At 46.1% G+C, this 17,996-nt stretch overlaps 1 protein-coding gene across 1 annotated transcript; it reads left to right on the top strand.

Moving 5' to 3' along the window:
• Nucleotides 1–261: 261 nt before the first annotated feature.
• Nucleotides 262–17,752, top strand: LOC135814489 (lipid droplet-regulating VLDL assembly factor AUP1-like). Its single transcript, XM_065327612.1, has 15 exons — nucleotides 262–617; nucleotides 1,902–2,045; nucleotides 4,275–4,359; nucleotides 4,692–4,760; nucleotides 9,868–9,979; nucleotides 10,456–10,528; nucleotides 10,855–10,891; nucleotides 11,211–11,249; nucleotides 11,673–11,746; nucleotides 12,103–12,169; nucleotides 13,558–13,690; nucleotides 13,964–14,077; nucleotides 15,467–15,576; nucleotides 15,793–15,887; nucleotides 17,176–17,752. The coding sequence occupies exons 1-15, from the start codon at nucleotides 571–573 to the stop codon at nucleotides 17,207–17,209; spliced, it is 1,233 nt and encodes a 410-aa protein (XP_065183684.1). The 5' UTR covers nucleotides 262–570; the 3' UTR covers nucleotides 17,210–17,752.
• The last annotated feature ends 244 nt before the right edge of the window (nucleotides 17,753–17,996 follow it).

The raw sequence follows: 17,996 nt of genomic DNA, 5'->3' as shown, positions 1-17,996 counted from the left end.
ACTGGATCGTGGACTTGTTGGGGGGGACATGATCAGTTGATCACCCTTGCAAGCATATGCGATTATGCGGCTATCAGTATCAGTGTCACGCCACTGAGTCGTTTTCGGACATAGCAACTACGCATTGCGTAATCAGGTAATGCGTATAATGCAGTGTACGTGTGCACTTACTGCACAGCTGATCAAACGAAGTAGCACGTGGCGCACGACCCAAATCAAGCACGCGATCGATCTTGCTTTTCGAATCTCATCATTATTTTTTTCTTTGTGGATCGATGAGTTGAGCAGCGAAATGACAAGAAAGTAGCACAAACGAAGAAAGACTACAGACATTGGACTCTTTTTAGAGAGGTTCCGCAAAGCGGAAGTCCTGCATGAACCTCTTTGTGCAGCAAGTAATTTGCTGAGTTTTTAGGCTTCTCCAGTGTATCTTTGCAATCGTTTAGCTTGGTGGCTCGCGCGTGGCCTTACATGACTTTGTAGCTATTTTCCGTCTCTGGTTTGGGAGAAACGGTGCTCTACTGAAATTTGTGTCACCGAGAAGACAGAGCTTGAGGTGCATTGGCAGCAATGTCGACGGCATCAGTTGATATCTCATCACTTTATCACCGGAGGAGGTCTGTATTGAAATATTTAGTTTTGCTCCTTGACTGTAGTGTGATTTTTAAATAATTATCAAATCTGTGACTTGCCCATTGTCCTGAGCTGCGGTCGTGGATTTTGACCCAGCCACAGTAATCAGCATTCTCGTGTTGTTCTTGGCATGATGCATTGTATTCTGGCGACGATTTTTCAGTTGTAATTGTAGTATTCGGGTTCTTTAGGATACTAGTATTGTATTATTGGTAATCATGCAGTTTAGGGTCCCAAATTATTTCGCACTTTCCCAGTGTTCAGTGTACTGTCACACGCGTTTTCAGTGTACTTTCACATCATGAACTTTATTTTCATGAAAACCGAGGACAGATCAGACTGGGTACTGCTGGTGAACACTGCGGAGCAGGGAGCCGAACGTGTTGTCTTCCGCGCGAACTCTCTGTCTCCTCACGAACTCGCAGAGGTACGTCGGGAACAACTCTCGCGAGGTGCCGAAGTTGCGCTTCAGCTGGCGCTTGGCCCGCATCCACATGTTTTCCACGTTGTTGGTGTGGATCGTTCGGTCGTCCGGATCAACAAAGTTGTCGTCGTGGACGACGACATCGTGCTGGTATACGCCACCGTCGATGTTCCTGATCTGCGCGTATGCGGCCCAGCCGTCAGAGATGATGCGTGAGCCAGGCAGAATCCACAGGAAACAAAACTTTGACAAAGGAAACAAAACTTTCACACGAGAAAAGAAGAAGCATAGTGAAAGTACACTGAAAACGCGTGTGACAGTACACTGAACACTGGGAAAGTGCGAAATAATTTGGGACCCTAAACTGCATGATTACCGTATTATTGATAGGACAAGGAAGTAAAATAAATAAAAGAGAAACATGTGTAAAGGTAACAGCAGACTCCAATCTTTGAGTACTGCGCAGTTGTGTACATGTGGCGGTGCACGGAATCTGCGTAATGCAAGGGTTACACGTGCCCAAGAATAATGCATAAGACATTGCATGATGCGACAGTAATGCCAACAATTCCCTAATGAAAGTTAATCAATGAATGAATGATGAAAAATTCATTGAGGACATGGGTCCTGTGCCGGTGTCAGCTTCTGTTTGCCTTGACGGACGTTGGCCAACAAAGTGAGTTTGTAGGACTGCTCACGTATGTACATGTAGAGTATGGTTAAAGGCCACTCCGTAATCATTCAAGCACTTGTGCACACTCGGTGTGCATGTCTGTACACGGTCTTGCAGTACTAGTTTGAGATGGGTTGTCATTCCTGGTCGCTGCTTTCCCATGTGCTCCAGGCTGCTAGATACATCCTTAGTGTGGACATTTGGTCTGCTACTGTACACACCATTTGGCATTGTCCTGGCTGTTCTCCGGCTCTTGCTCTTCCTACAACTGTGGCTCTTCCTTCGAGTAGCTCCGAAAAGCCTTCCGCTAAGACGGTTAGTACGGATGTGTGTGTGTGTGTGTGTGTGTGTGTGTGTGTGTGTGTGTGTGTGTGTGTGTGTGTGTGTGTGTGTGTGTGTGTGTGTGTGTGGTGTGTGTTTGTATGTGTTTGTATGTGTTAACTTTGGGTGCACCTTTTTTTGGAAATGCATGATAAACTTCAGCCCTCACCAACGCTGTACAAAGCGTCACTGGCCCGTTTCTCAACGGTCGCGCTAATCGACCAATCAGCGTACAGCTAATGTACCAAAATTCTCAAACTTACCGTAATTCCTTGGTTCATACGGTGTAGTTTCCAAAGATTTTTTATGGACCAACGTCTTCTTTCGATAGATTCCAACAGATCGTCCGCTTCGAATTTTTCGATTTGATTGCTGTTTGGCCGAAAATTACCTCCGAAACCGGCCTCCACTCGTTTCACTTCAAGGCTTTACAGGTGGACGGCATCGCAATTCGGAAGCGGAGAAAGGATAGCCAGTGAAAAAAGAAAAACAACGACGTATTGGTTGTCAAAATCGACCAAGAAATGAATTCAATAGACCCGTTTCCGTGCTGCGCCCTCGCGGCCCGCGCGAGTGCGAAAGGGATTCTTTCTCGACAAAACAAACAACAACTACGCGGAGTACATGCAGGTGATTTTTGCAGTGCAGTACACTGACATCACTGCACTGGCTGTATATACCTTAGAAATATCCTGTTCTTTTCCAAGGCATGATTGTCGCTAGTGGGAGAACTCAGCCACCTGAAGCTTTCATAAAGGAAGAAGTAGTAGGTGAATGAGTTCGCCAGAAAATGGAACGCCAAGAAAATAGATACTGTTGCTTTCGGGCGCTCATGAGACGACGGTAAGATAGGACTGAAACGATCGACAGTCTGCCTCGACGCAAAAGAAACTCTTCTAGGAGAAGCTCGACGTGCTGTAGAGTTTGCAGTATTCTGCTGGAAGAAGACAAGAGAACTAAACTCAGACTACAGCGTGGAGCTGAAGCACGAGTGCGAGCGAAACAAAAGCTGAAGCAAAAGCTGAAGCAAAAGCTGAGCGAGTTCGAAGAAATGGGGAAACACAGGAAAATGAGTGGGCGACATGATCTTTAGCTCAAAGCTCGCGGTGGGCACGTGCGACTACGGGTAGCGCGGCCGGCCACCATGTTTTCAAAATGGAGGTCGACGCTTTTGAAATCCGTGTAGACGATGGTGAGGGCTGAACTTCAAACAGTCAACTTTGCGAGTACAGTCTGTATCGGCTATAGAGTGACCGGATATAAGAATATATCGGCTACAGTGATATTGGTACGAAGTATCAAAAGCAAAACGTATTTTATCCAGTACAAATATCACTATAACCAATATTATCGGATGTAATGATATATCGGATATTATGATGGCAACAAAGAATCAAAACATGCATAACACGCTACATTATAATCGGCTATAGTGATAACTTTAAAATACATGTTGCAATAATATCAAGGGCCCAATCTTTTTACTTTCTTCACGTTGCTTATTTTTATAGTGATACAGCACACACGTACATAACATAATTTTGTTATGGAAATGCGGGCACTGTCATCTATGCAGCATGCTCATTTGTCAAAACGCCATGCTGGAAGTATTTCCTTGCCTTTCATGTGTCGATCGAAAAAAATCCATCGTATCGCATATAGTGATGCATCGGTTATAGTGATAAAATCACGGAAATCAAAAGGGTACGCTATAGCCGATACAGACTGTATTATATAAATGCCATTCGGCAATGTCCTTACTTCGAAGTACTTACGAAGTGTTTTACTCACGAAATTTTATATGAAATTTTCATATTTCAATGAGCAGGAACAGCGATCAATATTCGAGGGAAGCGCACTGAAAAGAATCTTTGTACAGCCTGGTACTCAGGCTGATTACTCACACCAACATGCTGCTAGTGCGTGCTTATTTGCCTGCACACAGTCCTTGGTGTTGTGCATTCATTCAAAGAAGAAAAAATGGTTTTCTCGCGAATTGCCATTGCTTGCATAGTCGCCATATGTGAAGTTCAGTGTACGCAGTTAGATGGGACTTTGCTCCCAGCATAAAAGTTCTGTCATTACCGGCGAATTGTCATTTATAATACATATGCAGCTGTTATTGTACTTGCTTTAGTATTCCTAGATGCACATGCCATTGGTATTCGTTGCCAGTAGGACTTGCTCCCTATTTACTATATGGCATCATGGTGTTACCACTAGGTGGTGGTTTCGTGGTGTTCAGCCTGGCCTGGGATTAGTCGTCACGTCAGAGGGCTTCGGCGCTGAGGAGGAGCAGTCATCCAAGGTTAGCTGAACGCACTTACTTTTATTTTGCACCAATCGCACAGGTTGTGTGTGTATGTGTATATGTGTGTGTTTTTGGGGAGCGCTTATGGGTGTGCGAGACAGAGAGAGAGAGAGAGAGAGAGAGAAGTGTGGATGGATAAGTGTTGTATTACATAGCTGTATATCATGCATGCCTGCACGCCTGCATTGTCTTGTTTGACCCGACTTGTGACCTTGCCTTTTTGCAACTCTACATTCTGCACCTGAGTCAAGGTGCATGGTTTTATGTTGGCATGTGCCTCTCCTCATTCTCACTCTGTGCGCTATGGCTTCTTCTTGCACTTCACTCAGGTACTTGTGGCGAACCATGTCACACTACTCGACCACTGTATTGTGGAAAGTCTCCTTCCCTGCGTTGCGGTGAGTTGGCAGGCTTTGATTCTTTAGCCGGAATGCGTTAGAATTCGAGGATGGCATTAGCTGCTTTCCTCCTGCTGTACGAGATGTAACATGAGCTTGGTAACGATGAGGAGATGCTATTAATCATGTTGTAGAAATGAATGATACATTTACCAGGCTGAGTGTGGGTACTCCTGAGTAACGGAAAGTTACTAGTATTTGCATCTGGCAATGGGTGCTGATATCGCTGTGCATAACAGTGCACCAATGGGAGTGGAATGGTGCGAAGCCAATCCAAATCATTCTGGGTTTCAGCGGTGATGGTGGGTGTGTTTTCAATTTGTGCAATATGTTGCTTGTCCCATTGTCACATTGTGCAAATGTAGTTGATTGTATACACCACTGAACCATATTGGTCACTGTAAAGATGTTGTCCCATGAATCATCAATTATATTTCAGAATGCTCTGTCTCCATATCAACGTGTTTGGCCTAGTTTCCTAGCATGTGACAGCTTTTTTGTAGTGAATAATTTATGTTTTATTTTGTTTTTGTGCGTTTTCATGCGCATGCTTGTATAAAATAGCCCGTGTTACCCTTCAGCCAGTTGGCCTTTTTTCTAGCTCGCTTGAAATCGCCTCCTGTTTGCTTATCTGCTGAACGCCTGCATTCCATTCTCATCATGGATCATGTCACTGATAACGCGTCTGATGCTGCTGGTCAGCCATCGCAGACACAATTGATGACGGAGATGATCTCCCGGCTTGGGAAGGTGACGCAGGTGGTGGAGCATATTGGATCAAATATGTCTGACATTGCGGAGAGAGTGTCTGCTCTGGAAGCGGCTCGACCAATGTCCAACCCGGCACGAAGTGCCTCGTTTTCCGTTCTGGCGCCAAGCGCCTCATCAACCCCGGGTAAAACCCGCAATGCTGACGTTCCGTCAGACTACGAGTCCGAGGAGGAGATGGAGGACTCAAATGTGTTGGACAAGTCTGGCACAGACTTCAAGGTGTCTTCGGAAACCTTGGAGTTTTTTCAAGAGCATTTTACTGCTTCCACCTCGAACGAAGTTCGACGCCAATGGCGTAGTCGTTTCGGGCGTCCACGGATTGACGTGGCTACCCCGCCGTTGATGGACAAGATGATTAAATCTCGTCTTCACCCTGCGACGAAGTCGCGTGACAAGGCCCTGTCTAAGCAACAGGCCTTGCTCCTTGACGCTGTGGGTCCTTTGACTCACGTGCTTGAAGAGGCACAAAAGGATACCCTGACCGCGGGGGAGGCCGTTGAGGCATGCAGGACTGCTCTGGCCTTTATCGGCAACGCCAATATGTACCTGAACAGAGACAGGCGAAGAAATGCAATCATGTGCATGAATCGGGATCTCGCCGACATGGCTGAGGATGATCCCATCTACAAGGCGTCTGCCCCTCAGTTGTTCGGAGAGGGCTTCTCCAAGAGAGCCAAAGAACGGAACGAGGAGATCAAGTGTCTCTCTCAAGCCTCCAGCTCCACTCGTGGCAAGTCTTCACCTGGCTTGTCTTTTCGTGGAGGCCGAACCGGTGCCCCTCGGGGAGGCCACTCGAGTCGGGGCAACTTCAACAACACCAGCCGTTTTCGACCCTACAACGGTCACGGCAATCAGTTCCGGTTCGGCGGCAACCGGAAACCACTCAACCAGAGCGACAGGAGCCGCGAGCCCAGCAAGTGAGCTCAGAGAATGCATCGCCTTTACCCCTTCCTCTAAAGGAAATAAAAGTTGCTCAACCTTATCCAATGTCCTCTGTTGTGAGTGCTCTGAAACAAATGTGTGTCAAAGACATGACGGAGACTGTTGTGTTTCAACGACCCCAAGTTGCGGGGAGAGTAGCAATGTTTGCAGAGAATTGGAAGGCAATAAGCTCAGACCAGTGGGTCTTGAACTGTATTCAAGGGTACAGGATTCAGTGGTTGCAGAGACCTTTTCAGGCTCACCCTCCACGAGAGATTGTGTTTCGAGAGGAAGAGAGAACAAAAATCTCTTCCGAGGTAATCTCGATGATCAACAAAGGGGCAATTTCAGAAGTTTCAATGCCCACAATAATGGGAGCGGAGCCCCCCAGTTTCATCTCTCAACTCTTTGCAGTCCCAAAGAAGGACGGAGCCATCAGGCCAATAATAAACCTCAAAGCCTTGAATCAATTCATAGAACCAGTCCATTTCAAAATGGAGGGAATTCACATGCTGAAAGACCTGCTTCGTCAGGGAGACTTCATGACAAAAGTCGATCTGAAGGATGCCTACTTCACGATCCCAATGGACTTGAACGATCGAAACTGTCTACGCTTTGTGTGGCAGAACAAACTCTACCAGTTCAATTGCCTGCCCTTCGGTCTGTCGTCAGCTCCGTGGGTCTTTACCAAGACCTCCAGAGCAGTAGTAGTCGTTCTGAGATCCCTCGGTCTGAGATTGATAATCTACATAGACGACATCTTGATCATGGCAGACAGCCAAAGCAAAGCAATCGACCACACGGGCGGTCTGATTTTCCTTCTGCAAAATCTGGGATTCGTGGTGAACTTCCCGAAGTCGCAACTCACTCCCAGCAAGGAAGTAGAGTTTCTTGGTTTCACGATAAACTCAGAAACCATGACAATGAAACTCCCAGGCGAGAAATTGAAGAAAACTCGTGCAGAGGCAAGAAAGTTACATCAGGAGCCTCATCAATCAGCGATTGTGGTTTCTCGCCTTTTGGGCAAACTGAACCATGCAGCACAAGCAGTGCCGCAAGCTCCTCTGTTTTACAGAAACCTTCAAAACTGTCTCCAAGACTCCTTGGAGGAGGGCCGTCAGGACTACAATCATCCGTGTCCGCTGACAAGAGAAGCTCTGAACGAGCTATCTTGGTGGATAAATCACCTATCAGAATGGAACGGCCGGAACCTTTTGTCTCCCAAACCAGACCTGGTGATAGAAACAGACGCGTCGACAATTGGTTGGGGTGCGGTGTGTCAGGGCAACCGCACGGGTGGACCTTGGACACACTCGGAAAGAGAGATGCACATCAATTGTCTCGAACTGCTGGCAGCATTTCTGGCTGTGAAAACCTTTGCGAAATCTCGCAAAAATGTTACAATACTCCTGAGAATGGACAACACAACAGCATTGACGTACATCAACAAGTACGGGGGAACCGTGTCAGCGACCCTGAACCATCTAACACGAGATCTGTGGTCATGGTGCATGGAAAGGCAGATAGTTCTGCAGGCGACCCACCTGGCAGGATCCAAGAATGTAGTCGCGGACGAGGAATCGCGGACGATGAAAGACAGATCAGACTGGATGCTTCATCCAAGAGTTTTTCAAGTAATCAACAAGATCATGGGCCCCCTGGACGTGGACCTGTTTGCATCTCGGCTGACTCACCAGCTTCCGCTATTTGCCAGCTGGCGGCCAGACCCCATGGCAATGGAAACGAATGCATTTTCTCTGGATTGGACCAGATATCACGGATATGCAAATCCGCCATGGAACCTGATCGGCAGAACCTTAGCCAAGGTCAAGGAGCAAGAAGCGCAGGTGATACTGGTTGCCCCGGTGTGGCCCAGTCAGCCATGGTACCCGCTTCTGCTGGAGCTGTTAATAGCAGAGCCACTCCTCCTACCGGAGATGGACAACCTCATCCAACCCACACACAGTGTGAACAGACCCGACATAAACCCTCGTCTAGCCGCGTGGAACATCTGCGGAAAAAGTTCACGAGCAATGAAGTTTCAACAGAGGCTTCAGACCTCCTCATCGCATCGTGGAGAGAGAAGTCTAGTAAGACGTATGATTCCTTGTTTAACAAATGGAGTAGCTGGTGTTCTGAACGGGACTCAGATCCCTTTTCAAGTGATGTCTCTGTCATAATCAACTTTCTGGCGTCTCTTTTCAAAGACGGCTACCAGTATAGATCTATCAATAACTACCGCTCTGCAATCTCATCTGCCCATGATAAAATTGATGGCTATGATGCTGGACAGCATCCCCTGGTCATAAGACTCCTAAAGGGAGTTTTCCACCAAAGACCCCCACAGCCCAGATATAGTACCACTTGGGATGTTGCCCAGGTGTTGTCATATATTGTATCTTTGGGCAATAACAATGACTTATCACTGAGCAGTCTTGCTCACAAAACTGCCATGCTACTTGCGTTAACTCGACCATCCCGGTCGGTTGATTTAGCAAATCTTGATATTAAATTTCAACATTTCTCTCCAGAAGGCGTAACCTTTCAAACAGGTGCCCTCGCAAAACAGTCTCGACAATCGAGACCTCTGACTGAATTCTTCTTTGCTAAATTTCCGGATGAGGCTAAACTCTGCCCGGTCACAACCTTGATGGAATACGAACAAAGAACCAAGCCTCACCGCTCGGGTGAGACTCGCGTATTCCTTGCGACCATTCGGCCTCACAAGGCGGTGACCTCCTCTACGGTCGCACGGTGGCTTAAATCCTGCCTCTCACAAGCAGGTATTGATACATCTATCTTCAAGGCACACTCCACAAGGGGTGCATCTGCCTCGGCCGCTGCCGACTCCGGCGTCACAACAAATGAAATCCTGAAAGCAGCTGACTGGAGTAGTCAGTCTGTCTTCCAGAAATTTTACTATAAGCCTCAACATGATATCTCATTTGCCAATGCGGTCCTATCCCGCCAAAAGACGCTGTCAACCACTGACAGTAAAGCTACAAAATCACGTTGATATGGAGACAGAGCATTCTGAAATATAATTGCAGAATGGCTCAGACCACGCAGTGGTTGCCAGCTATTCTGGATTATATGAAGAATGCGATGTCGAACATATCAACGTCCCACCCGTGCCCGCCCTTATGTTCTCCAACGCTCGCAATACAAAAGGCCAACTGGCTGAAGGGTAACACGGGCTATTTTATACAAGCATGCGCATGAAAACGCACAAAAACAAAATAAAACATAAATTATTCACTACAAAAAAGCTGTCACATGCTAGGAAACTAGGCCAAACACGTTGATATGTTCGACATCGCATTCTTCATATAATCCAGAATAGCTGGCAACCACTGCGTGGTCTGAGCCATTCTGCAATTTTGCCTGTGCTCTTTGTTTGTTCTCTATCTGTTAGGTCATTGAGCCATCGCGATGTCCTGTAATGCATAATACCATGGGCCATGGTCCGTATGCTGTGTCAGAGGGACCAGTACCTCTCACCGAGCGGTTACAAAACCACCTGCAAGGTATTGCAACATGTGGCACAATAACGCCAATCAACAGGCATTCACCTCACAGGGCTCTCTCTCTCTCTCTTTGTACGATCGGGGTTGCAGAAGTCACATGGCCCAAATATGAATGTCGATCATGGGGGGGGACTTGCTGTCAGTCTGATCAGTGGCATACGACTGGGTAGAAAGGTCTTTCGTTATTTCTTCATGGGGAGATGAACAAATTTTCATACCTCTGTTATGCTGTATGGCGGCCATGTATGTTGAGCTCTGGCTTGTATAGTTGAGTTGAGGAGATAGAGGACATGTGCCACGGACTGTGCTCTCACCAGGTGGACTATGCGTACTCTGTCGGTTTGTTGATCTTGATGTGCATGCTTAAAACTGGATTTGTGTGCATGTGTGTGGATGTGTGGGTGCACGTGTGTGTGTGCGTGCGTGAGTGTGTGTGTGTGTGTGCTTGTGCGTGCGTGAGTTCTTGTTCCTTGTAGATACTTCATCATTGCCCGTACTAACACACCCTGAGAATGGTGTGAACACTGGTACAGCTCTGATGGCATTCAAGTAAGTCCTCCTGTCTGTAGTGCACTGATATTTTGTCATACACGACTGTCCCTTGATGCAACCTTAAAGTTGTTCATCATTGAATCCGTACTCCACACAACACATGCACTCTTTGGCTGACCTCGTTCACCGCACCAGTTACATGACTTCAATTAGGTACAAATACATGTAGTTGCATAAGACACTGGCATCAATTCCTCCATGCAGCTGTTTTGATCATACAGATTACATCAGTGGAGATGGTGAGAGTACTGAATGCCTAGAACTTGTACTCGTATATTGATATGGTTTGTATGTCTTGCCCTGTCTTCTGTATCATCTTACAGACAATGGCCGTTTTCCGTACAGTCCAGTGTTCGACCGGTGAGTTTGTTGCAGATGTAATTGGGCCGCTGTGGGTTGGTGCACTTTGGTACATGTTCGCTTTGAGGACATGGTAGCCCTGTCTTCTTGGTAATGGTGCTGTTTGAGACCTTATGATGTCTATTGAATGAGACCTTTTCTCAATCCTTTCCACTTAGAAGTGTATGTGGTGTGTGTGTGTGTGTGTGTGTGTGTGTGTGTGTGCGTGTGTGTGTGTGTTCATCCAGTGTTGGCTAGTTATGTTTGCTAGGAGGGCTAGTGTATTTGTGTGTGCTTATGTGTTTTTTTGCTCTTACTTTTCCATTGCATTTGCGTGAAGATTGTCATCACTTCATGGCGACCATTCCCAATCGCACCGGTACGTAGCTCTGTTGTGCTTACCTTGGATACATGTGGCCTCTTGCAATGGCTCTCAGAATATGCCTTGCAACTTCACTATGTGCTCCAATGGCTCTCAGAATATGCCTTGCAACTTCACTATGTGCTCCAATGGCTCTCAGAATATGCCTTGCAACTTCACTATGTGCTCCAATGGCTCTCAGAATATGCCTTGCAACTTCACTATGTGCTCCAATGGCTCTCAGAATATGCCTTGCAACTTCACTATGTGCTCCTTCTTGGACTGACTTGCTTTCTAAGTGCTAACCCTGCACACCGTACTCGCTGAAAGAGTTGATGTGTGCAACACGAATTTCAGATGCGAAACAGATTTCCCATTCCTCGGAGCCTTCTCTGAATGCCTCACCTGATGGTTCTTTGTTCTGTGTTGTTCCGTGTACAGCATTATTTCCACAGCTCCATCATTCCCGACTTGTTCTTTTTCTTGTTCGTTCCGTTTACTGCATTTCATGTGAGGTAAGCTAGCTTCTGCACTGCCAGTACAAGTAGTCTTTAATTTTCTTTTATCTCTTTCCGTCTGTCTGTCTGTCTCTGTGCCTCTCTCTCTCTCTCTGTCTCTGTCTCTCTCTCTCTCTGTCTCTCTCTCTCTCTCTCTCTCTCTCTCTCTCTCTCTCTCTCTCTCTCTCTCTCTCTCTCTCTTCTAGTGTGTGTTTGTGTGTGTGTGTGTGTGTGTGTGTGTGTGTTACTTTACGAGAACAAGTACTTCAGTACATGTCTATTTTGTTTGACCTTCTCACCAGTATCTCTCGTCATTGTGCTATTCTGAAGAATTCTTTACTATTCTGTTATCATGATTGATTGTTCATGTTCAGGGCTCTGCCTACAATTACGAAAGAGGGCGCTGAGTCTGATGAGGAGTTCTCCAGTCGCGTTCAAAAGGTATGGCAATAATAGCTTTTCTGCATGTGATTACTGTGGCTGCTTAACCCTTTGTGTACGGACTGTACAACTTTCGATCTCCTGGGATCGAAACTTTTCAAAATTTCAATCGAAAGTAACTCAGTCCTTTCTGGGTTATTTTCGAAAACTAAAATATGTAGGTCGAAGAGAAAACTCTCAGCTGTCCACTGAAGCAATCGCTAAAGCGCTCCGATGTGTGGTTCCAGAGTTACGAAGGTCGAAAGTCGAATCACGGCAAATGTCGCTCAATAGCTGTGTGTGCAGATTTGAATGAGGGATTTCCCCATCATTCCCCAGTGGGCATGCAGTGACGTAGAAACACGTTCACAATGGCAAACGGACTCGTGGCGTGCCACAGCAGTTTGTGAACTTTTTTGAAGTTGTTACGAGCAAGAAGAGCGAAATGGCTGATACAAGACGACTTCTGTCAGAATATTGGCGTTGCAACCAAGATCCTGGGCTGTAGCGCAGGCGTTTTGACCCTTGTGGTGGCAAGTGTGAGCGCAATGTGTTCTTCTTGCGATGAGCTTTCCAGGAAGCCTAAGATTGAAAAAATCGTCAAAAGGAGACAAAAGTTATGGCCTGGAGAATTATGGAATTTGAGGTGAGTCGAGGTCAAATTCAGTCTGGGTACATTTTTTCCGTGCATACAGGGTTAATTCTGCAGCATTCACTGTTACATTTGCTCCTAGCTACATCAGATCATAGTTATACATTTGTGACACCCATCTCAAAGGTACAGTACCCATACTACAGTCGTGGCCAAAGAAAGCCGCCCCGGGAGTCAAAGGTAGCTCCGCGTTTCCGTTTCAATTACTAGTACAACATGCACGGTCCAAAAAAACCATCCGAGGGCTGCATGAGCCCTGGCGCTGCTCTCGGCACATGGGTTGGATTTCTTTTGTCATGACTGCACATGTACCCATAGTACCCGTATTGCACGATTCTACCCATCCTACTCATACTAGCAAGAGTACATAAGCTCCCAGGAGCGTGCAACTCTTGAGACCCTTTCTATGTTGGCATGTGCCTCTCCTCGTTCTCACTTTGTGCACCATGGCTTTTCTTCTTACACTTCACCCAGGTGCTTGTGGCCCTCTTGGGAGCTTATTTACTCTTGATTCTAGGCATACTATACTACTGGCTGGTGCTGAAGAACGGGGCAGGTCAGTCGTAGCCTTGGCCGCTCTTATTTTTCATCTAGAAATCTCTATACAGTTTGACCCACCATGTGCATACAGGCATCCCATACCTGATAAAATTCTAGCCTGTCCGGTCTTCGGCTCATCGTTCTTCCGAGAGTGCTGTATGTTCATTGCTGACCTATTCTGTTTCTCCCGTCTCCTTTTTTTCTTTCTCTTGTTCAGGTCATGGCCAACGCCCTGTCCGTTCCAGTGTGTCAGCACACTCGCCGTGATTTCGTCGACCATGTGAAGCGAGAAGCTCAAAACCAATCGTCTCGGGCTAGTGCGGAGAGACAACCCTCACAACGCCAGAGTGGTACGTTGTGATGTGGTCCGACACACACGCGCGCGCGCGCGCGCGCACACACACACACACACGCACACACACGTGTGCTTGTGAAACGTCAAGCCAACCTCAAACGCATGTGCATGCATGCATGTGTGTCTTGTTGTGGGAAGAGATTATGCTATAAACATGATTATTATGTAAGTCTAATCTATGCTATGCTGTACATGATTGTCTATCCCAACCTGTTCTCATGTTCTTCCTTTCCACAATATTGGTTCTTCTTTGGCATGCTCACTGCAGGTACAATGTCAGTATATGATGCAATGCCAGGTCTGTCGTCTAATGAGCGCATGGTGCAGCAAGTCCAGGAGGTGTTCCCTCACGCACCCTACGATATTGTTGCTCGAGATCTTGGTGAGTCCGGAAATAATCGCTGCAACTAGCAATAGTAGTAGTACAGTGAGTATCGTTTATAAAGTGACCGGGTGTAACGATATACCGGCTATAATGATAGAACTCGCCAAAATCAAAATCGAATCACAAAAAATACAGCTAAAATATCACTATACACACTATTATCGGTTATACCGATATATCGCTTATTGTGATGGGTTTCAGGAAGCAAACCATATCAAATGCACAGGAAAATATCATATATCCTGATCAAGAGTGATGATCACAAAACAATTGTTCTTCAAATTTAGTTCATTTCTTCCAAAACTGATTCAGTGTTGCCTGGATGCATCTCGCAGCAGACGTGATTGAGAGAAAATTCTTCCCTGTATGCTGTACGCAGCCACATGTACACGTGGCTGCTTTTCATGCTTTTTCCAGCGTGTACGCATCATTTCATGCACAGTCATGTGCCATGTGTCAGTCATACATGCAAATCGGCTATAGTGATGCACCGGATATAGTGATAAATTATCGAAAATCAAAGGGGCACGTTATATCCACTATTTACTGTAGTATTCTTTTATTTTCCATCTGCACGCACTAAAACATTCGTAACTTGATCGATTCTTGACGGAATTTCAAAAAACGAAGTATGTAGGAAGAAGCCGAAGAGCTCAGCTTTTCATTGCAACAATCGGCAAAGAGCTGCGATGTCGCATTCCAAATATATCGCGCTTAACATTTCAGCCACGGGAAAAGTTGAAAATTTCTGAGTGACTCACCTTGAGCGGGGGATTTCCTCTCCTGACATGCTGAGTCACCTTGGCATTCTTTGAGCGCGTGGCCAGCATGAAGAGAAACTCAAGCAAACGAATTTGAAATGTTTACGATGAAGGAGAGAGAAATGGCTGGCGAGGAGAGAATTTTCTCGGACACCCAGCGATGGGTAGCATTTGAAGCGCTCTGGCGTTGGATATGTGATCTCAGTAGTGTCCAGTTTGACCTCAATGTACACAGCTCGTGGAGAGCTAAGTTTGAATAGAGCAAACAAACGGTATTATCCGTGGCTCTTGCTATCAGTGGTCTTGTGGGGCCTCTCGCCACAAAATATGACAATTCGTTCCTAATGAAACTTCAACACTTGAGTTGTCGAGAAAGTTCTTGCTGTTGATGAGGTGATGGTGTATGATTGGCCTAAAAGTGCAGTGGTGGTGTTGAGTGTTGAAGTTACGGTGAAATTTGAGTGTACTTCTTCAGTTGTGAATTGTGAAGATACATGTCTGTGGACTCCAGCTGCATGGGGAGAGATGTACAGACCTAGGTGAAGATTTGATTATTCCGGGTAGTAATTTTTTTCATGTACCGGTAATGTATCTGCATGTTGCTCTCATGCATTTCCACACTCAGCAACGTCTCAGTCTGTGGACACCACCATCAGTAACATTCTAGAAGGACGGCTGAATATTGATGTGCCAGCGCAACCAACACGGGCAGCTCCAGCGGCCACACCCAAAAAGGTACGTTCCCGTCCAGGCGAGGTTGTTTGCACCACTATACTCTCTCTTTGTGTGTTTCCGTTCGCTAACTTGGCGTAGCAAACCCGTTTGAAATGAACTGCTTGAGTGTTCGACTTCTTGGAGAGCTCTTGCTGCTGGCGTAGTTGTATACTGTACCATGCATTGACACAGTAGTGGTTTTGGACTTTTGATGTATTTTCTTGTGTTTGTCTGCAGAGTTCGGCCTCGCCAGCGAAATCCAGCCGAATGAAGGCGACTAAAATACTAAGCTTTCAGGAGCAGAAGCAGCAGCTTATATTAGCTTCTCGGGCGTAAGTTACCGTCTTCGCCATTGTTGTTGCGATGATGGCGATACTACTGTACTACTACTTTTTACAAGTACCATTAGCTCATTTGTAAACTCCAATGAGTCCATGCTGATGGTTATCATCACTCTGAGTACAAGCATGCATGCAGATGAAGCAGCAGGGCTTTTTTCTTACAGGTTCTTTTAAAAGGTTATTGAACTTCGACTACAGTGGCAAAAAGGAAGACGGATAAGAATATATTTACTCAAGGGAGAAAACCGCTTCAGCATTTAGAGAAAAATTCGTGGTGTGCGCGGGTAGTCGGGTACCCGTGCTACCCGTGAGGACCTCGGGTAGACGGGTATACCGAATAGTACCCGAAAACCCAGAGTCGCAGATGACATCATGTACAGTGCACGTGTACAAATAATTCACGCATGTCTACCCAGTGCACAAGGGAAGGGGCCGGTGTGCATTGTGGTCTTACCATAGAAATATTACCCGATCGGGTACCCGTGCTACCCGGACCCGATACCTGAAGAAAATGCTACCCGACTCAGCCCTAGAAAAAATCTCTTCGTGGACCATTATATTATCAACTCGGCCACTTTTTTTACTTTGGCGTGTGATATCAACCAATCTAAAATTTCAAAAAAAGTTTCTATAAATATTCCATTTCCTGCAGTTTTCCGGTGCACGGCCAAATATCCAGGTTATGTGCACCGCAAGAAGGCGCAGTGTGTGTGTGTGTGTGTGTGTGTGTGTCAGCTAGCTCGGTTGGTAGGTGCACTTTTGTCAGATAGTGGATAGATCTGTTACCGTGTTAGCCGTTGGGAGGTTCAATAGCCAATTTTGTACCGTATTATCTCTAATATAAGCACAGTCTCCAATAATAGCACGTCTCCAATAATAGAACACCTTGGGCTGCATTCAAAAACAAAGTGCTCAGTCTCCATTATAAGCACACTGTGTAAATTCATTATCTGTACCGGCGAAAAACCCCTGAAATGTGTGTGTCTGACATGAATTTGGCATGGCAACATGCCTCTGAAATGAGGTTGAAATAATAATGGAACAGTCTCCAATAAAGGAACGTCTCCATTAATAGCACGGGGCGGAGGTACATTAAAAAAAATAAAGGACCGTGCTTATATTAGAGATAATACGGGTATTCTCTTTTCATTTCTGGCAGTGAGTCCGTACAAATCCAAGTGTGTGTGTGTGTGTGCGTGTGTGTGTGTGTGCGTGTGTGTGTGTGTGCGTGTGTGTGTGTGTGTGCGTGTGTGTGCGCTCACATGCATGTATTCAACAGGCGATACCTGAAGCGAGCTGCTGGTCAGCAATAGGACGACACCGGAAACACACATGTACTGAGTGGCAGCAAGCATTTTTTTGTCACAATGTAGCTACGAGCTGTGTGGTTTGCTCATTGACATTGTTGCCAGTGGCACCACAGCTACATGTGTTTAATACCGAATGATGATTTATTTGGGAAAGTACTCACTGGCGAGAGAAGTATTGGTAACGTTACCTCTATGTTATATGATTGGCTCTACCATTATATTACAAGTGCTAGCATGCTTTCTTTTCTCTCTTTTTATGCTGCAAGGCATTCATACAAACACATGCAAAGTACCCCGCTTGGTTATATACCACTACACACCGCTTATGGCTATAATATACCACTACACACTGCTTATGAGGCTCGTACCAGTCATTGTAGAATGTAGATTAGTGCACTGCTTTCGCATTCCTCCATGAAACACAAACCCGATAAACCACGCCATTTTTTTACCATTGAATATGTTAAAATAGCACTCAATCACTCAATTCTAGTTGCTAATAATGATTGAGAAGCAAAGACTTTCTACTGGTCGGCAGCATCCGTATTTATGAGAGGTGGGGTCACTTAAATCCTTGTACATGATTGTACAGTGCCATAAGCACACACTGTGCGTACAGTAGATGGGTCAGACCAGAGTTCTGCAATAGTCTTTCAGCAGGGTGCAGAGTGGCTTTCTGTTGCACAGTTCTGGAAATGTCTCAGCTAATTCCCTGCTGCTTGGCATGAAACGTTGCCAAAGATGTGAGCATTACCACCACCGACGCCAGCAGCAGCAGTGGAAGACTCGG

Source organism: Sycon ciliatum, chromosome 4 (assembly GCF_964019385.1).
Source record: "Sycon ciliatum chromosome 4, ocSycCili1.1, whole genome shotgun sequence".
Taxonomy (NCBI): Eukaryota; Metazoa; Porifera; class Calcarea; order Leucosolenida; family Sycettidae; genus Sycon; species Sycon ciliatum.
Note: the sequence above shows the minus strand (reverse complement) of the source record. Positions and strands in the feature narration are given on the sequence as shown.

What these genes read in the sequence shown, in the direction of transcription:
- LOC135814489 (XM_065327612.1), top strand. Translation starts at nt 571, where the DNA reads ATGTCGACGGCATCAGTTGATATCTCATCACTTTATCACCGGAGGAG. An exon ending in ACAGCTCTGATGGCATTCAA is followed by an intron (nt 10,529 to 10,854) that starts GTAAGTCCTCCT and finishes ATCATCTTACAG; the next exon opens with ACAATGGCCGTTTTCCGTAC. An exon ending in ACCCTCACAACGCCAGAGTG is followed by an intron (nt 13,691 to 13,963) that starts GTACGTTGTGAT and finishes TGCTCACTGCAG; the next exon opens with GTACAATGTCAGTATATGAT.